Genomic DNA, 24045 nt, shown 5'->3' with positions numbered 1-24045 from the left:
CCTTGGTTGGGATTTGCAGCAACAAGATGTTAAAAATGCTTTCCTAAATGGAGCACTGGAGGAGGAGGTATATATAGACATTCCACCAGGGTTCTCTTGTGATAGAAATAAAGGAAAAGTGTGCCGGCTAAAGCATGCACTGTATGGGCTGAAACAGTCACCCCGAGCTTGGTTTGGTCGATTCCACAAGGCCATGATTTCTGTGGGCTATAAGCAGAGTAATGCTGATCACACACTCTTTATTAAGAGGGTTGGTGAAAAACTCACTGTTCTTATAGTCTACGTGGATGACATAGTGGTTACTGGCAATGATGGTGATGAGATCAAACAGTTGAAGACCTTCTTCGGCCAGGAGTTTGAGATCAAGGATCTAGGGAAGTTAAGATACTTTCTTGGGATTGAAGTGGCGAGATCTTCAAAAGGCATATTTCTCTCCCAAAGAAAGTATGTCCTAGACTTGTTGGCTGAAATAGGTTTGCTAGGCTGCCACCCTTTGGATACTCCTATGGATCCCACTGTTCGTCTCAAGGAAAATGAGGGTGAGCCTGTAGATAAAGGCCGGTACCAAAGGCTTGTAGGGAAGCTGATTTACCTTTCACACACTCGTCTAGACATTGCTGTTGCTGTGAGTGCTGTGAGTCAATTTATGCATAATCCCTACACTTCACATATGGAGGCTGTTCTTCGCATTCTACACTATTTGAAGTCAGCTCCTGGAAAATGCATTCTTTTGTCTTCACATGGTCACCTATGGATAGAAGCATACACCGATGCTGATTGGGCTGGTTCTGCAAATCGAAAATCTATTTCTGGGTATTGCTCCTTTGTAGGTGGAAATCTTGTCACTTGGCGTAGCAAGAAGCAAAATGTAGTTGCTCGTTCTAGTGCCGAAGCTGAATTTTGAGCTATGGCACAAGGGATTTGTGAGTTACTTTGGCTTGAAGGTCTGCTACAAGATCTGAGTATTCCTATTCGCATTCCTATGATGCTGTATTGTGATAACAAGGCTGCAATTAGCATAGCACACAACCCGGTACAGCATGACCGTACCAAGCATGTTGAAGTGGATAGGCATTTCATCAATGAGAAATTAGAAGATGGACAGATTTGTATTCCCTTTGTGACTTCTTCTGATCAGCTTGCTAATGTCTTCACCAAGGGACTGCCTGGAAAGTTGTTTTATCCTAGCCTAGTCAAGTTGGGTATGTGTGATATCTATGCCCCAACTTGAGGGGGAGTGTTGAGATGTGTTATCCAATATTATAAGGGTACTTTTGGTATTTTATTTATGCTTTATTTATGTACTTTTGAACAAGGGTAGAGTTGTAATTTAGGCTGTGATACTGTTCACATGAACAGTGTTTTCCTTTGTAATCTCTTTTATTTTTATTATTATAAATAGAGAGCTTGACTGATCTCATTAATCATTCAAGCATTCTCAGAATTCAGGTTTTGATAACAGTAAGACTAAACTAGGGCAGATTCAGTCCCATGTAAACACACAATAATCAGTTAACAAACCCTAGTAGAAGGGTATGGACCAACACAGAGTATCAGAATAGAGGTATATACTGGAACACAGGTTTCAGCCAGTAGAAGGGCCTAATATTAGGGTCGAATTCAAGTCTGGGCATGCACAAGTGACTCCCAAAATTTAAGCCCCAATTCGGATGGCTGGAGAAAGCGAGAGAGAAAAGTCACCAAAATAGAAGGTAGAGAAGTTAGGTATAGAAAGTAGAAACTAAACCAAGCAGCAACTTGGATCCACACTTGGATCGAGTGGAGGTCCTATGGAGGTGCACGTATGCTGTAAACCTGGAGCAATTCTGATGTCAGAGTTGAGAGTTGCAGGGGTGACACCAAAATAGAAAGTCTGGATGGTACTTGCAAACCAGAGGGAGTGTGATCTCCAAACCAGGATCGAGTATAGGGCCTGGTGAGGGGACTCTATGCTCCAAAACTCTGCAGAATCTGATGAAGGATTATGGAGTTGTGGGGTCTTGAAGCTTGCAGCTGGAAGTCAAGTCCAGTAACAGTAGCAGTCTCACTCGAATGGGTGCAGCAGCAGCAACAGTTTGAATATGCTTGAAGAATGACATCAGTCTTCGATGGATCTTCTCAACACTTGTGTTAATCACAGGAGAGCAGCAGTTCAATCAGAGATCGAGCAGGGTAATAACAAAGGAGAATATAGAGAAGAAAAGGTAGAAGAAGGGGGTAGGGGGATGGCTCTCTCAGACTGGGTCTCTCACCCACAGCTATCTCAGCTGTCGAAACAAGGAGGAGCTCCCATAATTCGATGGCTAATTTGGCGGGAAAATTCTTTTATAAAATTCTGTTCCTTCATTATGATGTGATGTATATTAATAGCTTAGGCAAGCTTACAATAGAATAGAAACTTTCCAAAATAGAAGCTAATCTAAAATAGAATCTTAGCAAAATAGAAACTACTAAATCCTAACTAAAATAAAAGGTAATTAAATAGACTAGGCTTTATAATTCAGCCACATGCAAGGAACAGATTAGAAACTAATAAATATAGAAACTACTTAAGTGCACCAATGCTAGTTGACTGGTCGAAGGAGAATCCTATCAAAATCATGGGGCATCTTTGACTGATCTTAAGGGGGATCTTATCACAATGATGGGGCATCTTAGATTCCTGCTTGGCTGGCTCGAGTTGGTCCTGCTGGGCTGGCTCGAGCTGGTCCATCTCTGGCCCAAAATGAGGCCTGGTCCGATGGGTCTTTTGCCTCTTCCTCTGGCTAGAATCTACATCAGCTCTCCCCCGCTTTAAAAAAAAATTCGATCACGAATTTTGGACTGAGTGGAGCGTAGCTTCATGTTGTGCAAATCCGTCTTTAGTGTATAGAAAAATTCAGGCTGTTCTTTTGGGATATGAATGTAGTCTAGGAGATGTGGTAGTCGTTGTTCCGTGTACTTGGGTGGAATAACAAACTCCACATGCTCAACTTCAAAATCTTCAGACGTATCCATGAGATCATCCTGATATGTGTTGCCAAGTATTTCTGATTCAGACTTGGGCTTGTCTTATAAAGGGGCTTCATCTGGTTCATTACTAGCTGCCATGGACTCCATGTGGGACAGCACTAGTAATGGCCTTTCAATGTGCTTTCCTTTTCCTGTTTGTTGTTGAAGATGTCTACCCTCTTCCTTTGCTGGTGGCACTTCAAGAATAGGCTTCAACAGTTGTTGGCACTTCACTTGGGCAGTCTTCAATTTAACTTTCATGGCCCGTATGTTGAGTGGGTTAAGTACCAATGGTTTTCCTTTGAGATCAAAGAAACATTGGTTCTTGGTACCTCCCACGAAGACATTGTTGTCGTAGATCCATGGCCTTCCGAGCAACACATTAGTCAAAATTAAAGGGACTACATCGCACCACACATCTTTTTCGTAGCCGGAAATCTGAAGTGGGATAGAACACCTTTGATTTACCTCCAAAGTGCTGTCATTTAGAAACGACACTTTGTAGGGCTGTGGGTGTCATTCAAGCTTCAGTTGCCTATCAGTGACGAGTGCTTGTGAGACCACATTTGCGCAACTCCCACTGTCTACAATGACTTGGACTGTAGAGTTGCCACTATTCATCAATGTATTAAAAATGTTGTGACGCCTCCAATCTTCTCCCTTAGATTCAGCAAGCAGAATTCCTGAGACAACATGAACTTCATAAGTATGTTGAGCAAAATCATCGTCTACGGTATCATCCTAATTCTCACCCTCAAGGGCAGCATTAACAGCCCATTCACCACTCAACTGTGGGTCAAATACAAGCATTTTCGGGTTTCATTCAATGGCTGTAATGATAGAGTTGGCCTTGCCGTGCTGTGGACAGAATCTAGCAATGTGGCCAAGTCTATGGCAATGGTAACAACGTGTATCAGCCGCTTCCATAGGAGCCCTACCCTTATTTGGTGTGATTTGTGGAGCTTGGGTAGGGGCAACACTAGTTCGGTTAGGAGAGGAAGTCTTCTTTTCTTCAGCAGCTTGTAATTGTAGCGTCTAGGAACTACCCTCAATAAATCTTCCACCTCAAGAGCCTTCTCAAAAACAGTCGTTTAGGCTGTCTATGGGCACCACTCCCATTTTGTCACGTACTTCAGCTTTCAATCCCAATTTGAAATGGGAAAGAAGCTGATCATCTTCCTCATCGACTCCAGTACGGGCAACCAAATTGTTGGATTTGTCCATGTACTCCTCTATGGACAAAGTATCTTGGCGAAGGGTGTTAAGCTGGTCATACAACCTTCTACGGAAAGTGGAAGGTAAGTATCTCTCCTTCAAGTGGTCCTTCATCTCCTCGTAAGGATCATGCCATCTTGGTTGGTGTCGCCTTAAGTTTTTTCACCCCTCGACTGCTTTGATTCACCTATCGCCTTGACAACTATGGTGTTGGTGGCGCAGTTTGTCTTCATAATTTCTCCACCTCTCTCTTGCTTGTCCAATCAGCCTAGTACAGGCCAGCTTGAGTTTACGCTCCTCCATCAAAGTAAATCAATCGAAGTAATTGTTAAACGAGCACAGCCAATCATAAAAAATAATGGGATCAGATTTCCCATTGTAGTCTCTAAGTTCCAGCTTGACCTTGTGCTTGTCGTCTTGCCATCTAGCACCATAACCAACAGCTTCATCATCATCAAGGTGTTGGTTGCATAGAACTCTTTGGGGCAGACAAAGAGGATAATTAAGACGCGGTGGAGGTCTTCTCACAGTAGGCTGTCCAGAATTTTCCTTCATCTCCTGCATCTCTCTCTTCAAGGTTGCCATATCTTTGGACAACTGTTGAATAGCTAGAGCAAGTTCATTAGAATTCAGTGAAGCATGGAGAGGATGGTTAGAACTTTCCTCATCACCCATGCTCTGATACTAAATAATGTAAGACTAAACTAGGGCAGATTTAGTCCCAAGTAAACACACAATAATCAGTTAACAGAAATGGACCAACACAGATTCAAAATAGAGGTATATACTGGAGCACAGGTTTCAGCCAGTAGAAGGGCCTAATATTAGGGTCGAATTCAAGTCTGGGCATGCACAAGTGACTTCCAAAATTTGAGCCCCAATTCAGATGGCTGGAGAAAGCAAGAGAGAAAAGTCACCAAAATAGAAGGTAGGAAGTTAGGTATAGAAAGTAGAAACCAAACCAAGCAGCAACTTGGATCCATACTTGGATTGAGTGGAGGTCCTATGGAGGTGCACCTATGCTGTAAACCTGGAGCAATTCTGATGTCAGAGTTGAGAGTTGCAGGGGTGACACCAAAATAGAAAGTCTGGATGGTACTTGCAAACCAGAGGGAGTCTGATCTCCAAACCAGGATCGAGTGTATGGTCTGGTGAGGGGACTCTATGCTCCAAAACTCTGCAGAATCTGATGAAGGATTATGGAGTTGTGGGGTCTTGAAGCTTGCAGCAGGAAGTCAAGTCCAGGAACAGTAGCAGTCTCACTCGAATGGGTGCAGCAGCAGCAACAGTTTGAATATGCTTGAAGAATGACATCAGTCTTCGATGGATCTTCTCAACACTTGTGTTAATCACAGGATAGCAACAGTTGAAGACTCACAGCAGCAGTTCAATCAGGGATCGAACAGGGTAATAACAGAGGAGAAGATAGAGAAGAAAAGATAGAAGAAGGGGGTAGGGGGATTGGTTCTCTCACCCACAGCTATCTCAGCTGTTGAAACAAGGAGGAACTCCCATAATTCGATGGCTAATTTGGCCAGAAAATTCTTTTCTCAAATTCTGTTCCTTCAGTATAATGTGATGCCTATTAATAGCTTAGGCAAGCTTACATTAGAATAGAAACTTTTCAAAATAGAAGCTAATCTAAACTAGAAACTTAGCAAAATAAAAACTACTAAATCCTAACTAAAATAGAAGGTAACTAAATCAAAACTATTAGGCTTTATAATTCAGCCACATGCAAGGAACAAATTAGAAACTAATAATTATAGAAACTACTTAAGTGCACCACTGCTAGTTAACTGGTCGAAGGAGAATCCTATCAAAATTGTGGGGCATCTTTGACTGGTCAAAAGGGGGATCCTATCACAATCGTGGGGCATCTTAGATCCCTGCTTGGCTGGCTCGAGCTGGTCCATCTCTGGCCCAAAAAGAGGCCTGGTTGGATGGGTCTTTTGCCTCTTCCTCTGGCCAGAATCTACATCAATCGGCGAAGAGCATACACCATGGTACCTCATCTTAGATGCTCATGGTTAATTCATCCATGATAAGCACAAATAAATAAGGGCTTAGGGCTGATCCTTGATGTAATCCAATCGTAATTGGGAATTCCTTGCCTTGGCCTCCCACAGATCTCACACTAGTCACCATGCCCTTATACATATCTTTAATTACATCTATATATTTACTCGATGCCCCTTTCTTCGCAAGAACATGCTGGATTGAATCTCTAGGGACTTTGTCATAGGCTTTCTCCACGTCAGTAAAGACCATATGGAGGTCCTTCTTGCTAGCTCTACATCTTTCCATAAGCCTCCTCAGTAGGTAGATAGCTTCTGTCGTGGATCTACCTGGCATAAAACCAAATTGATTCTTCGATATATGAGTTTCTATTCTCAGACGGGCTTCAATAACCTTCTCCCAAAGCTTCATAGTATGACTCATTATTAGTTTTATGCTTCTATAGTTATTACAGCTCTGGACATCACCCTTATTTTTGTAGATCGGAACTACAATGCTTCTCCTCCATTCATATGGCATTTTCCTTGTGATCGTAATCTTGTTAAATAACTTGGTAAACCAATATACCCCACATACTCCTAGGGCCTTCCATACTTCTATAGGGATCTCATTCGGGACTTTCATCTTTCTTAAGGCTTTTTAAACTTCTGCCACACTAACCTTTCGTACATATCTATGATGTATAGTGTCTTGATGAATAATGCAGCTAACCGGTTCGGTCATACTCGAAACTATCTCCGTTTAGTAGTTCACAAATATACTCATCCCTTACCAACACTCTTCCATCCTCCCTCACAATGTCCTCATTTCCTTTCTCTTGTTTTAGCTATTTTATAAATAGCTTTCCCCCCCCCTTCCTTTATGCTTATATTGCTATAGAGCTCTTCATATTTCCTCTCCCTAGCCATCCCCACCATCTTCTTATCCTCGTTTTTGGCCTCATTATACCTCTTTTTATCTTCTGTTTCCTTAGTCCGTTGCTAAGTCTTAAACCTCTCTTTCTTGGTCTTAATGGTTGCTTTGGACCTCCTCATCCCACCACTAAGTCTCCCTAGAGGCCTGACACCTTCCCTTTGCTTCCCCTAGGACTTCTTTGGCAACCCTCTTAATACAAGTCATCATCTTGTTCCACATCACATTAGTGTCTCCCTCAAATTCCCACTTTCCTTGGTTAACCATATTTTCAGTAAATGTGCCTAGGGACTCCCCTTTTAGTCTCCACCATCTTATCTTAGGGTATATAGGTTCTCTCTTCCTACGCTTTTGTGCACTGAGGCACATATCCAAGACCACCAGTCTACGTTGGGTGGTTAGACTCCCCCTAGGAATAACCTTACAACCATTACACAACATTCTATCCGCCCTTCTAGTTAGGAAGAAATCTATTTGACTGGTATGAATCCCACTTTTGTAGGTAACTAAGTGTTCCTCTCTTTTTTCAAAGAAAGTGTTCACAATGGATAGATCATACGCTACCACAAAGTCTATGATTGAGGTCCCCTCCTCATTCCTCTCCCCAATCCTGAAGCCTCCATGGACACCTTCATAGCCTCTACAATCGCTCCCAACCAAGGTTTAAAATCTCATTTCGTTTCAGTATTTCAGTTTGACCGATCGGCGAAATATTGTATTTTTTCTGCAAGGTTTCGGTAGGTTATGGCGGTGGGTTTTAGGCCAAGTTAAGGCCTGAAACTTCATGGAAACCCTATTTTAGGCTACATAAACACATGTAAATGTTCAAATTGCAAAAATAGTCACCCAAAGTGGTGTTTTGGAGTTGCATCATTGATTGGCAGTATAGGATTGAATCCTAATGTATAACTTAGTTAATTACACATTTACACATACACATTGTTTAAGACTTTAAGTACTAGAGGACATAATAACTAATAAGCAATTTAAACAAGTAAATTCACTTGGAAACATAAATTTAATGACTCATAAGTTATAATATTAAGTACAATAAGTCAATAACATCAATATCCCAAATTCCCTATACAAGTCAAGTAGTTATCAAGTGACTCGAATGTCTACTAATAATTACTCCATTGCCCACGATCGACCCCACTCATAGTCCGATGGAGCCGACGTGCATTGTTCTCCGACTGTAAGACATATGAATGCCACGTCATAGTTTGGGAGAAGAAACGAGTGTATTCATCCACCATTGCCATGTAAATTGCATCATCAACATGTTGAAGTTAACCTATCCTAGGATATGGGTCTCTAAAGTGTGAAGAACCATGACTAACCACTGACATATTTTAATTTCATCACAAACTAATATGTATTGATCATGTTTTTATAAAAAAAAAAAAAGCATTTTTGGAGAATGGTTTTACGTGAAATAGTGGAAAAGCTTCACAGATGTGCTAAGAAGGTTCAATCTTGTGTTCTCCAAGTATTTCCGGCATAAGTGCGGTGAAGATTCGAAGGCCGGTTCAAAAATACCAAAGAGAAATGGAGGAAGAAATGAGTGGAAGAAAATGAAAAAAGTAAGCCTTGTGAGCTCTCGGTCGAAATTTCGATCGAGACTCACGAGATTTTGACATTTTATAACTTGGGTTTGTAACATCTTGCCGATATTTTGGTGAGATGTTACAAAGTACCGAAATTGCAGTTGAGTTATTGTAATTTTTCAATTCGAAGGTGTGTTTCGTTTCGGTATCACCGAGATACTTGAAATTCTCGAAATCTCGATCGAGTTTTAACGAGTTTTTGTACTATGCTCCCAACATGCCCGTTCAGGTCATCTCAAATAATAATCTATTCATCTTGGCCAAAACCCTGTACTAATTACTAAATCATCCAAGTGGTCCCAACGTTGCACTTACTACTTTCATTCAATCTTATCTGGGGTGCATAAGCTCAAACAATATTGACAGCCTCTTTCGCCAACGCTAGTTTGATGGATATAATCCTTTCACCCAGTCTTTTGACATCCAGTACATGTTTCTTTAGATCTTTATCCACTATTATCCCCACGCCGTTTTTATTACTTTGGTCTTCTAAATACCAAAGTTTGAAGCCGTCCAACACTTTAGCTTTGTTACCCTTCCATCTAGTCTCTTGGATACAAGCTATATTAAATAACATCTATCAACTCCAGGCTCTTACCCGTTAAGGATCCAATGTTCAATGAAGCTAATCTAGTCCTACGTTTTTGGGCTGGTACAATTCCTCACTTGCCCTTGCCTAATTATCACCACATCCGGGCATCGATGTGGCGCGTCGCATACAGGGAACGCCCTAGCCAGTTAAGGACGAGAAGACATGATAACAAGAAAAAGAACAAGAAATCAGAAAACAATAGGATCCATGCAAAAAGGTGATTGGCTGAAAAAATAAAGTGCCGGCTGCCTACCTGACGCACCACCATATAAAAAAAAAAGATATATAGTAGCGGGTTTTATGAAATAACTCGACAACAAACGAGAATCATCTGCAAAAGTAATAATAAGTAATCCAATGGAATGATATCTATCCAAACAGAGAATCTGCTTGAATCATCAATCTTGCAGCAATAGAATATACTATTAAAAGTGATACTTAGAGGGAGAGAATTTTACGGCAATAAAATAAAATAATACTGTGAAATGAATAAATATAAATTAATATGAAGTATCAACAGATGGGAAACAGATTACAGAAATCAAAACCAGTAGTCGACTACTTGATTCCAAACCCAATAGAGAATCGTAACCCACTCCACTCCGGAGCACGACAGAAAAGGAGCAGAAATGAGCAAAGTAGTGTTAGCTAAATCAAAGAAGCACATAAAGAGGGTTGGTCAAGCACAGAAATAGAAGAAGATATGCACATCAAGAAAACCAGCTAGTAGTGCAGGAGGGATCTACCAAAATAAAATCTTTAATCAATCAACACTCTGGAGGATATATCCCTTACTGAATGGGAGTCACTGAGTTGCTAGAACTGGTAGAAGCCCTTAATCCTGTTTCTAGGAATCATAGTTTTTTTTATTTTTTTGAACAGTCCTTCAGAACCCCATCTAGCCATTAGATTGGGGTAGGATTTGGGGTGAATAATCACTGCCTTAGAGTTACAGCCTCTCTGCGAAAGCAGGGGTAAGGCTGCATACATTATGACCCTCCCAGATCCTGCAATGGCGGGAGTCTCGTGCACTGGGTATGTCCTTTAATTACTGCCCTGGAGGGTGAACACGATTAGAGTTTGGCCCTGATCAGATTGGTGGATTTCGATATTTGAAGTTTCTCTTAAATCTGTTCAGTTTGGGTGCTGTGATCCTGTCATCTTGGGCTGGTTCTGCAACTTATTAGAAGTTCAGACCAAACTCCGTTATCCTCTAGTGTATTCTTTTCAGTATTGACCCACTTCTCCTGTCTAAGTACCTAATCAGGGGAACAATATAAACATATACCCCAGTTAAATGGATTGTTTAACATATTAAATTTAATTCCCAATACCAATGTATTCCACCTTCGGAGGACGTACCAGCCTTTCTTTAGTTCATCGATAGCAATGAGAAATTCTTGTCACTCTTGTACACTTTGATCAAGTATTCATTATAATGTCTAGAGTTCAGTAAAGACACACGTCAGACCAACTACCTTAAACTTTTAAGTAGTTTTTTTGTCTGCTGTCATACTTAAGTATTGACTTTTATTTATTCAACGTGCTACTGTTTACTTTCTGCAGAACACATTCCTCAATGATGTTCTTTATCACATTGGAGTGCATCTCTTAGCGATATCTTGAGCTCAGAGAGAACTTGTAGTTCAACCATGGTACTTGGTTTGGAAACACTAGGTAGATTGGAATGGTAGAATAGGATTCATGTTTCCAACACCAGATATATTAGAGTAGGAAATACTGTTGTTGATGATGATCATGGTGGTGATGTTAATATATATAGATATTACATTTCTATGCAAGCCATACTTTTATTTGTAATGTACAAACTAAATCCTACCCAGATTTAGTTAGTTTGGCCTCCAAATAAGGAGCTGACCACCAAGTGCTGAATCTATGTTGTAGCATAGGATAATTTCAGAATGCTAAACTATATTCATGGGAGTTTAGCTTTTTGAAGAGTGACAATTTGTCGCTTCAATAAGTATCTGTCAAAACTAGTTCTTTCGTAAATATGTACTATACATCTTTTTTTTTTTTCAAATTTTTTTTTTTTAAGACTTATTGTTGGTTGACTATAAGGAGATGACAAACTGTCCATGTATCGTCCCCCAATAAGTTCAATGTAGCTTCCTTTATTTCTTTAAATCATGGTCATATAATCCAGGGTGACCAACACTTACGTCATACAAAATGTCAAATTAGTGGAATTGTTCATTACTTGAATCAATCAATGAATCAAGATATTATTACACATGTCCACAGCACCAGGGTCTGATTTCTAGTATAGTTGTCAAGGCGTCACCTAGGCGTCCAGGCGCTTTGGTCGACTTGGGCACCTTGGACGCCTTGGTCGCCTACTTGGTGTCGTCTTGTTTTTTTACCCTCTCCAACGCCTTGGGTCGCCTAACCGGCGTGACAACTATGGTTTCTACGAGCACCTTCACAAGCTTCATGCATATTCAAAATGTTTTATCAACCAAACTGGTTTCTCACTGTAGCTTGGTCATTGACTCATTGTAGCCTTTTCTTCGGCATCAATTTCAAGGGTAACAAAAGCCTAGATTTAGCTTGCCTAAGAATATTTCTTGTTTCTGATTCATGCAGATGTTGCGAAATTTGTGGAGAGACTGCAAAAAATATCACAGGTGTAGCGGACAACAGATTCATGGAGGAATGGAACGAAAGCGGGTTTGCTGCCAGCAGTAACAACCCCTCAAGCAGGGGTGGAGGATTCTGGCGAGGACAGCCATTTTGTAACTTCCTGATGGCATGCCTAGTAATAGCTTTTGTGCTCCCATGGTTTTTGCGTGTCAATATTTTTTGACAGGGACATGAATGAGATACACTCGTAAGTTGTTCATCAGACATCATTCTGTGCATGGCCACATGTGACAATAGGTGTCTTTTGTTGCTGGATGTTAGTGTGTTATGATATCATCCAGTCAAAACATCTTAATGCTGTGATTCTTATTATGATCTAGCATGAAAATGATCCTTGTTGGTTCTGGCCATCCATTTTTCCAAGCCATAAGAGTTGAAGGTATGGATTCATAATCAGTGCCACCAGAAAAGGCAGATGTAGCAATTGAGCAGGAAGTCATGCAGTATGATTATTGCAAGGCTGCAATGAATTTCCCAGTCATGTTTTAAATATATTGTTAAGGTAATAACATATATTTTTGAATACACAATGATACCCCCCCCTTTTTTTGGTCAACTTTTGTCATTCATTGTTTGTTGGAGTATTTCCCTTTGTAAATATGAAATCAACCTTATATTTTATATAATATATCTCTCTACCAATGATTATTTTTTGCTGTTCTTTTGGTTTCAAGGACTGCCAAATTTTGTGTGGTCTCAGATTCTATATCTTTGGATTGGATAGAAATTATCAGATCATTATCTTACTCCTTGGATCTTCTGGACTTGGTCCTCAACCTCACTGAGTTCTACTGAACTTGGTTTTGCCTGTTTGATCATAAATGGGGAATCTAAGTCCAGTGAGTATGGGTAGAAACTTTAAACTTCTAGGATAGATTGTAGGTAGTGCGAGAGGATACATTGCAGAGGAAATTCATGCAAAAAAGTTGAGATCTCTAGTATTCATATTCTTATTTAGAAAATTCGGCTCCAGTGGTTAGTCCTTTAGTTCTGTTGGCTTCAACACAAAGATTTCTTGGAAATTTAACTTTCTGTTCATAATACTAATTTTGTGATTTCTTTGCTCTTTCTTTTTCCTAATTTTATGTGGTAAATGTATTTCAAAGTTTTTTGACGGAAATAAACATTGAAAAATTTTTCAACATGTAAAATTTTCTTTATGTCGAAACAAACGGAGCCTATGGTTAAGTGAGGAAAATAATCTAGCCATACGACAAGAGTGGTGTCCTCTATGAGTCTTAATAGCATCATTCGTCAAAACGCCACAATACTTTTCCAGGGGAGGAAAGAGGTGGACCAATTTTTCCTTCACCTTGGTGAAAAGAGAATCTCTTCACCTATAGGTTCCAACACTTGAATGGAACTTTAGAAATAGTGCCAAGGGTAAGGGTGTTAAAATCAAATCAAAATCGTTTAACCGAAACCGTGAAACCATTTATAAATGGTTCGGTTTTTGGTTTTAATGGTAAACCGTTTAGAAAACCATTTAAACCGAAACAAATATTAGTGGTATGTAATGGCAGCAATTAAGCATTATTGGTAACAATAAATAATTAGTAATTATGTAATAGCACAAATAAATAATTATTTAAAGAAAACATTCAAGAATTTCGATTTATACTTCCATTTCAATAATAAAAAAATTAGAAGGAAATGGAAAGCAGCCATTTAAATAAAAAAAAAGTTAAAAGCCTTATTAAACCGAAACCGTTTATAAATGGTTTTGGTTTCAACATGTGAAACTGTTTACTAAATGGTTCGGTTTTGGTTTTACCTAAAAAACTTGCATCAAACCGAACTGAACTGTTTAACACCCCTTAGCTAAGGGTACTTTGCACAACAGTATACAGATACGAGGTCACTATGGCATCGCAACAGTGGGATTCTATTAGGGTGCTACGTACGTGTAAGGGAAGCACTGCTTATGTGGTTGGGAGCACTATGACGTTATATGTCGCATGTACTGTATAGTTATGATAAGTTGGTGTAGTTACTCAGTTATCACATAATGGAGGGTAGTTCACTAGAAATTAAGGGTGTCGAAAACCTAGCCCGAACCAATAAAATCGATCGAAAAACCCTAGACCGAACCGAACCAAACCGATCCTTATAGGAGTGGTTTTGGGCTGGGGTATGATGGGATCGGCTGAAAACCAGACTGCACCAAATCGACTGATATCCAAACAAAAACTAAACCAAATGAATAGGTGAATTGATTATCAATTGATTTCAATATTAGTGAGAAAATTTCTGGTTGTAAGAGAAGAAGTTATAAATGAATGAATATGAGGTTATGAATAGAAAAATTGATACGTTACAATTCTTCAATTGATCTCTTTGTTTACTCTACAAAATTAGTTGGACATTTAAATATATGATTAGGATTCATTATCATGCAAGGCCATAATATCTGAATCCACACTTCTTTGTTTTTTTGGTAGAAGAATCCAGACTTCCACCAATTGAGAACCTCATTCTAAGGGTGTCAAAATGGAACTGAAACCGTTTGTCAGAATCGGAACCGACTGTTTAATGTTCATAACCACTGGGCCTCTAGCCTGAACTACTATGCTCCTTGAGCATCCATCTCACAGGTCCGATCTCCATCGTACCCCTCCTTGGTAGGTTTCCCACAAATGTCATCTTCGGGTATAAGTGTTCAACCAGGATCTCCCCAAATATCAAGTCCAGCCAAGTACGGCCATCGAGGCTTTTCGACAGTCTCCGTGGCATCACCTATGTCAGCATCTAAAAACAAAGATTCCCGATAGATGAGCTTCCATGAGCCCAGTGAGCGATTAAAGCATACACACCCATACAATAATATATATATATTAATAATGCAAAGTATGCATGCATGAATACGTTTGTTCATTTTCCCCCTAACAACAAGATTCTAAGTCGGGTCAAGTACTACTATAACACAGGTAACATCATCGAAAAATAGTGCCATAATCCGGATGACATTCTGACAATATCAAACCCATGCTAAAATGGAAGCCTGCGAAACCGGACCCCCTCAAAGGGTTGTTCGCAAACCTTTGATACAAACCCCGTCCTGGTGTCCAGCCCGAACTACCGTCGGCGCTTGAACTTCACGGTGGGCTACCCCGAAAACACAGTCGGGACCCATGGGCTTGCCCGACACCTAAACCCCTGTCGGTAAGGGTTGTAGTACTGGGTAAGTTATATCAAAGCCAACAAACAACTATTGAAATGCAAAGGTACGCGTGCATGTGTAGCCTAGAGGTCGAGTCCATAGTGTCAAACATGGTGGCCCGGCTATCCTCCCGACCCCTCTAGCTTACACACACACATGCAAGAATATAATAATATGGCGGGTGTGATACCTAAACACCGGTCAGACGGTCACACCCTAACCCAATCCATCTTACATGCATCACAATCATTCTTTATGCACAACACTCACATGGCAATCGCAAGTCCGGTGCCACTCACAATACTTGGATTCCACCACTCATTCTTAACACACATCCATGTTCCATTCCATTCATACCATCATTCACATAATTTCCAAAATAGAGTTTCAATCTAAAATCATCCAACATAATTGTATCTCATCATGTTCGCATTATTCCACAAGGCACAGCATGCATAGTAACTATACCATATCATTATGCATATCCTAAACACATGCCTAATGAAAAACATTTCATAAAATAGTTCAAATATTCAATCCACTCATAATCGTTGAAGCGTAAGCAATCACGGGTTCCGTGTAGTGTGTGCCCTCTGCCGTAGGTGTACGTTACCCTAACATATCAATACACAAGCATACAATAGGTGAGAGAGGGTCAGGTTACCCAAGTCCAGAGTCAAAACTTAAAGTCAGCATCGAAATAGCCCGAGTAGATGATACATAGTACGGATCATGTTGCATCGTCTGTAGGCCAGCGAACTGTGCAGGCAATGAGTTTCAATCTTTAGTGCGGACGATGCTCTGTGTTTGAGCGGATGAAGCATTGTCCGCTTACTGTATCATCCGCTCAGGCCAAATTTGTAGCAATTTGGCTTGAGCTCGAACCATTCTTTGGCCAATAGCCAAGGGGCCTGTAGGGTTCTATGGGAAGTGTCTTTAGCCTCCAAGGAAGCTACTAATCATGGGGATTCAATCCGATTGGTATTTCCAATGAGGGGTTTGGTTCCTAACACCAAGAATCACACAAATGGGGTTCAAAATGGGGTTTCATGCCATCTAAGCCATAAGGTTGGGGAATAGGTCTTCCTAAGGTATCAATTGATGCCTCTAGCATCCAATTAGATGGCTAGATCATTAAGAATGAAAAGCCCTTTAGTTTAAACATGGATTGGACAACTATTGCATGAAACCTATAAGGATTTGCATAGAAATCAAGTAGAAATGATGGCTTACAATGGGACTCAGCCCTGGGAAGCAAGAGAATGAGTTCCTAAGTTGGGTTTGAGCTCCAAATCACCTCTGGGGGAGTGATGTGAGCTCAAGGGAAGCTCAAATGGAGGATGGAATCTTCCCTTTCTTCCCTTTTTCTTCTCTTCTCCTTCTTCTTCCTTCTTCTTCCTTCTTCTTCCTCTCTTCCTTAGCTCTTAATGTTTTCTCTCTTCTCTAAGGTTGGAAAATGAGAGAAAATGAGGAAAAGGCTGGGTTTGGCTCAAGTTAGCTAAGGGGACTAAGGTGTTTTTGGTTGGGGAATGATTTAAGGTAAAAATGGGGCTTTAGATACTTGAGATCCCAAATGGGGTGTAGGGTACTTGTCTTAGGGTTTAGATAGCTATATTAGGTCATAAGTGGGTTGGGTTAACTCAGGGTAGAGCCTAGGCTCAAGCCATGATGGTCCAAGGTAAAACCATATGGTTCTGAGCATTTTTACACTTAGTGGATGATGTACCTGCGGATGATGTGTTTCGTCTACTGGCTTCTCCTGCATGATCCATAGAAAGCCACTTTGGGCAGATTTGACTCCAATTGTAGTGGGGTCTTCTTGAGGAGGTTCATACACACATGGGGGATATAAATGGGTATCATTAGTGTACAAACATCACATGCATAATTTATCAAGGTGTTGTTAGATTAGTATGAATTGGGGTATGTGTGTAATAGATCCGGTTAGTGACCCGGATATCCTACGATATCAGACAATCCTCCAGGTTCTAGAAGCAGTACTTACACGTCACAAACCACACAAAAGGATAGATAAATAATAAACGAATAATAGAGTGCAACGGAAGACTTGAACTACCCAAAAGAATAGTACATCATTTATAGTAAATTTCCAAATACCTGTGTTATAATATATACATATCCATTTATGCTAAAAAAGGATAATAACTTTATAATAACACTTCTAAAAGAAAGAAAATTAAAATAAACATAAGATTGTTACAGAACAGCAAGATAAGGAAGATCTGCAATTTCATCAACAGCTTTATCACCCATTGGTAAACCAGTACCTACAAAATCATCTAAAAAGAGGGTTTTCTCGAGGGATGAGCTCCACTGAGCCCAATGAGTGAAATAGACCATGTAAGCAAACACAAAAAATATGAATCATATATGCATGAGATTCAGTTCTATCTTTTAATCCACCTAACATTAATATTTAAGTCACCAGGTTTATGTTACCGCAACACCCTAGGTAGCGTCCCCCTCACTGGCGATGACAAACCTAAGTTGCGCTGGGAGCCTGCAGGTCCCGGTCCTCAATCGGAATCGCCCGTCCCAATCCTCAGTCGGGATTGCTGGTTTACCCAGCAAACCCCCAACTTTTTGTCCCACTACCACGGTTCTGGTACCTCAATCAAAATCGCCGTTCTCGTTCCTCAATCGGAATCGCTGGTTCCTCGAGAGGACTATCCAACATGTAGACCCTTGTTTGTAAGGGTCGTATCATACATGTATATCATCCCTAGCCACACGCATACAACATGGCATAATATGAAGTATATGATGCCTCCGCATCCCATTCTACGTGCCACCATACCCCTCATTTCCAAGCCGGCTACGACATCTATTCTATCAAGCATCATCATACATTCTCAATCTTATCAATAACTCAATTAGCAATTCAAAATAATTCCACATCCAAAATGAAAGACAATTAAATATAAAAATATTTCACTAAGCAACAAAACATGAAAATGAGTTAGTAGGCATAATTATAAAAATGAATTAAACAACCATGCATGAATGGCATACAAAATGCTATAAAAGAAACACTTCAAAATTCCATTGCTTATCCCACTCACCTTGGCAAAGACTTGGTTGCTTGATCGAATCGATTTTTGAGACGCTCCTCGATAAGCTTCGCCGTATAAGCGATTCTATCCTATGTTGGTCAAATCATTTATGTGTGTTAAATTATGTTCGAGTGAAGGAGGGGTCCTAGGGTATTCATGGGTTTAAGTTGGAATAGGTTACAAACCTAAAATAGGATTGACAGTAACTCAAGTTGATGGGAGTGGTTGATAGGTGATCAAACTGAGTGATCAACCCGAGTCAATAGTGGCTTGTTTTTTAAGGGAAACAAGGGGATTGTGGCATGATTTACATCCAAATGTCCTTAGGGATGTTACCAAAGGATCCACATGAGTCATGGGCTAGAAATCCTACTCATTTCGATGGGAGTGGTTGATGGGACATCGACCCGACTTAATAGTTGCTAACATTTTCAAAGAAGAAATTAGGGCTTTTGCATGGATTCATTCACAAGTTATGGGATGATGATATATTAATCTAAATAGCATAATTTATGGTATGATTAACCCTAAATGGCGGGGGTTTAATGATTTGAAGATGGGAATTGGGGTATGCATGTGGGTTGGGTTTCAAACTCATCAAAATAAGTATGCAAAGCTTGAAATGGGTTTTAGTGAGGGTCGAGTCCTAGGATGCACTTAGGTTTAGGTTTAAATAGAAGTCAAACCCAAAATAGGGTTGACAGCAGCTCTGGTTGATGTCTCTGGTTGGTCCGGATTAACCAAAGTCAGTAGTTGCAGAAAATTTAAAGGGAATTCCCAACTTGAAGTGAAACTTCAGCTCACTTAGAGGCAGAATTGGACAATGGTTCCTTCTAACAAAATGAAGATCTATGGGTCTAGTTTCTAACAAACCAAGAATCAAAGAAATTTAAACTTGGATGATGAAGTTATGTTATTGTAACTAAACAAAGGTCAGCCTACCAAAATAGAAGAATTCAATTTTTTACAGCAACTTGAAATAAAATTTTAGTTCACTTAGAGAAAAAATTGGACATATTTTATTTCTATACAAATGAAAGCCCTATGAGTCTATTTTCTAAAAAAACAAGAATGCCAGAATAGAAGAATTTCACAAAAATCAATTTGAGTTGGGATTTCTCATGCATGCATGGAATCGAGTTCTTATCATGACATATTAGACATGTAAGGGTTTAGATGAACCAATCTTAACCTAAAATTGTCGCACTCTGCTCCCTACACCTAGGGACGTGTGACTAGAATACCCCCGATATTCCACACTAACCCCAAGGATCTACACTTTGCAGTAACATGATCACTAATCCCACAATCAAATAAATGTTTAGAGTTGTAGCGGAAGATAATTAATTATATAAATGAAATCCATATGTAATAAATATCAAAACTAGGATGATAACATACGTATAAGTTTCAGATTATCTCAACATCCAAAAATGTTTCCAAAGCCATAAAATATAAATATATATAAGTACCAAAATTAGACCTCGTCCACAATTACATTGTTCTAAAAAACAACCAGAGATAACCATGAAGTAAAACTTTAGTCCAGTGGGCCTAAAGCCTGCACTACTGTGGCCCGTAGGCACAAGCCTCGCATACACAACCTGTACTGTGGTTCTCCTTGCTTGGAACTCCCCAGGCTTCACACACCTAGCCGCCTTGGTTTTCCTGGTCAACCTCAATTGGTTCAACTGCACCTGCATCCACATCTAAAAAGAGCGGTCCCTAGAGGGATGAGCTTCCAACTAAGCCTAGTGAGCGATTAAACCATACAAGAAAACATAAATAATCATGTATGCAAAATCCATCAATATGCAAGGAATGTATAATGAATTCATTTTATTATCATCCACCTAGCAAACAGAATGCCTAAATCTTTGGGATAAAGTGCTACTGCAACATCCCTTAGGTGGCATCCCCTACCTCCAGAGTTCACAGAGATACTATACGGCGATGACACCCGAGTTGCAATTGAAAACCCACAATACCGGACCCCCTCACTGGGTTGTCCGCAAGCTCCTGATATAACCCTAGCTCTCACCCAAATACCGGTTGTTATAGCTTGGCATATTTTCGACCCAAACCCCAACCCGAATCCATATATAGGTCCGAAACCTGAGGTCATAGCATCATGTATGTTGTGGAATATTGGTTGGGTTTTCGAGTGAGTGGACGAAGAAGATAGAACCCTTGTGTCAATACGTCACCTACCGATAAAACGTCGGATACCTGCCTCATCAAGTTGCAAGACCCATCGACAGATGTACAAATCGTGGTAAGTTTCACTAACTGATAAGCATAAGCGGTGTTTGATATTTTAAACTTAAATATCTTTGGCGAGAGTGTATTAGAGAAAGTGGGGAAGATCCCCAAAGAAGAACCCTAGGATTTCATGAGCAAAAAGTCATGAATAAGGCATCGGAGGCAAGAAAGGATGTAAGCAGAGTCTTGGGTCCGACCTTGAGTCCGGTGTGGGCTAAACAACATGGTACATCAGATTCACGCAATAATTCACAACTAGGCTTGGATCCGGCCTTATATCCGATGGGGGTCGGATATGAAATTTTAAGAATTTTGTGTAATACATTATTATATGTATTTAAATGGATTATATTATAATAATGTTATCATAAATTAAGATGTAATATAATATTATTTTAATATAAGTTATATATAATATAATAATATGGTGTTTATGTTTATATCTATATATATATGTATATATATGATTTAAATAGCACATGGGTTATATTGTATTACTTAAATAAATAGTGAAGTAGGAGGTGACTAGGGAAAAAAGAGGTGGCTTGGTGTATAGTGAAGTAGGAGGTGGTTAAGAATGGAAGTAGTGGTTTGGTGGACAAAGCCACCTTGCCCTTGCAAGGTGGAGGTGTCCTTTAATGAGATTTAGCAATAGTTTTCTAATTAATCGAGAGACTCAAACGGTTAAATCAGTTTTGCATTATTGAAAAGAAAAGAAGAAGAAGAAAAAGAAGAAGAAGAAGAAGAAGAAGAAGAAGAAGAAGAAGTGGAGGAAGAACTTGAGAACCCATTTTTTTATTTTGAAGGTAGGGACTCCACTCTCTCTTCTATTTTTTTTTTCTATAAAGACTATGGCTGATTTGTCAGACCTATTCTCTTACCCAATTTCCTTAGGATCAAGCTTAAAATCAGTACTCCCTATTCCTAAGTTCATTAATGAAATCTAACTAAGTAAAGCCTCACTAAAACTTAAGATTTAACTGTTTTTCAAATTCAGAATTTATAGTAACTATTACCCAATATTAATCCTTGATAGTTCCTTTAGGAATCTATGGAAATTGAGTTAAATCACCTCTATGGGGAGCTGGATACTCACCTCTAAGACCACTATTGACTTTCTATTTAACCCCTCACTTGAATCTAGGAATTTTAATGGCAAACCTTAGATTTGGGTCTTTTTGGATGATTTGGTCATTGAACTCAACAAATCCCTTGATAAGAGTAGGGTATTATGATCCTAGGTGACTTAGTGACCTTTTTTCCTAAGCCCTTGTGGCTTAAAACCCAAGTGAAATCAAGTTGGGAAGCTCAAACCTTAGAAATTTGGATTCAATAGAGAGGTGGACCCAGTGGTGGATTCAAGCCAAAATCCATAATAAGAACCCACACCTATTCTGTTTTCAGGTGGACCTGGAGGTGGACTCAGACTAGAATCTACTTAAGAGTTCGGTTCAGGTTTTTGGGGCATTTTACCCCAGTTGGACCCAAGGATTGTGCCTCTACATAAATGGGCTAAAATTCCACTTCAAATTAGGTAGCATGTTCTATCTTCTATTCTGGGAGATTGATCTCTGTTTAGTAAAATGGTACAACGCCACCATCCTAACTTCATTTACTATAATTCTAATTTTGTTAGAAACTAGATTTATAGGGCTTCATTTTACTAGAATAAACCATTGCCCAATTCTATCCTTGTGTGATCCAAAATTTTCATACAAAATCCTCCATTTTTCCTTTAAATTCTTGTAATTACTGTTAAACCTAAATGTGATTCTAAACCTATTCTAACCTAACCCTAAGGCTACCCTAGGATCCCACCAACACTCAAACATATCTTAATAGTTGTGTTTGACTTAATAATTATAGGAAATAATCATTTGGTCATCGAAACCTATCGGCAATCGTCTTGAGGACTATTTCAATCTCGCGAACGCAAACATAACAAGGTAAGTGGGGGTAGGCTTTGATTTCTTTTAAGAATGTTTACCTCATTCGTAGATATAATTGCTAGGAATCATTTGCATATTTACATTCCTGTCATATTTATGATATTTATTGATTTCATTATTTATGACTTATGAACGTGAACGATGTGATGTGGAATGATATGCTATATGAATGCTTGTGTTAGAATAGATGTCGTAGTTGACTTGAAAACGAGAGGTATGGTATACCACAGTATGGGATGCGGGAGCACTGTACACCTCGTACTATGTCATTTAGATTGCATATGGCTAGGGATATCATTCCTTAATGCTACAACCCTTACCAATAGGGATCTGGGTGTTGGGTGATCATAGTCCTTTGTCTTGAGGAGTACATGCCGGGGTGGGATCCAGGCTATGATTATTGGGGTCTACCCACGGGGAGGTATGTAATACCAACGACCTGTGTGGGCTCCATACAATAATTGAGGTACGTCTCGAGAAAATGGGAAGGAATCGAGGTTGTTTCCCAAATTGTTGGCGTGGCATTGACCTAGTGACTTAGGCATTGCTTGTTAGGTGAAAATTAAGATTAAAATTGAACTCATGCATTTAGGTTTCATGCTTGTGTGTGTGTGGTCTATCCTTTACTTGCTGGGCTCAGTGGAGCTCACCCCTGTGGAATTTCTCTTTTTCTTTTAGATGATACTGCAGGTGGATATCATGATGACGGGGAGGATTGTTTCGAGCCAGAGAGTTATGGTGATGATATGCATGCTGATTTGGATAGAGAAGGGTGTGACCCCTATTATCCGAATGATCAGGGTATTTCGAGAGAGTAGGGATTAAAGATGTAGACTGACTCTTCTGTTTCTTTTTTCTTTCCTTACATTCTTTTGATGGATGAAAATCCATTGTAGATACTAGATAGGTTACTTACCCCCTTTTGGGAAGTGTGTGTAAAATGTAATCGAATATAGGGATTAGTAAGTAGTCGAGAGTACTGGAACTTTCTGTAAATAGTGAACCTTGAGCGCACTCTGACAATGTAAGTTGTTTATATTTTGATCTTTTGGTTGCTTATGACATGTATTTACTGCATCCAGATCTTGGAGGTATCTGAATACCTCGGGTATTCGGGTCAGCCATCGGATCCTCCTAGGGGGTGGTTCCGGGGTGTGACATCGGTGGTCTGTTGAGAATGGAACCCCAGTCCTTTAGAAGCTATCATCGATTACCCAACACCTTTCCCCCTATTGGTAAGGGGTGTAGCACAAGGTAGTATGATCCTAACCATATGCATCTAAATGTATAAAAATACATGCATACATATAGGCTAGAGGTCGAGTCCATAGTGCCAAATTACCGATCGACCCACCTATCCTCTCGACCCCTCTAGCTTACACGTACACATACGAGTAGATTGGGTGTGATACCGAACACGGTCGATCGATCATACCCCAATCCAAATCCACGACACCAACACATATCACCAATCACATTCTCACATACCATTCCCAATACACCATTCTCACTTACCATTAACATTTCCATCTCATGATGATTCTAAGTCCGGCATCAGTCATGACACTTGGCTCCCATCAGTAACATTCACCATATATTC

General features: G+C 39.8%; 1 protein-coding gene across 1 annotated transcript in view; it reads left to right on the top strand.

Annotated features, from left to right (window-relative positions):
- LOC122641082 (probable E3 ubiquitin ligase SUD1) overlaps nt 1–12517 on the top strand; it is a 29295-nt gene extending 16778 nt beyond the window's left edge. The window contains exon 2 of the mRNA XM_043834400.1: nt 11944–12517. Coding sequence (XP_043690335.1) covers nt 11944–12163 — 220 coding nt within the window. The 3' untranslated portion in view covers nt 12164–12517. The remainder of the gene's footprint in view (nt 1–11943) is intronic.
- Nucleotides 12518–24045: the final 11528 nt, after the last annotated feature.

Source organism: Telopea speciosissima, chromosome 9, assembly GCF_018873765.1.
Source record: "Telopea speciosissima isolate NSW1024214 ecotype Mountain lineage chromosome 9, Tspe_v1, whole genome shotgun sequence".
Taxonomy (NCBI): Eukaryota; Viridiplantae; Streptophyta; class Magnoliopsida; order Proteales; family Proteaceae; genus Telopea; species Telopea speciosissima.
This window is presented reverse-complemented; position numbering and strand designations above follow the sequence as displayed.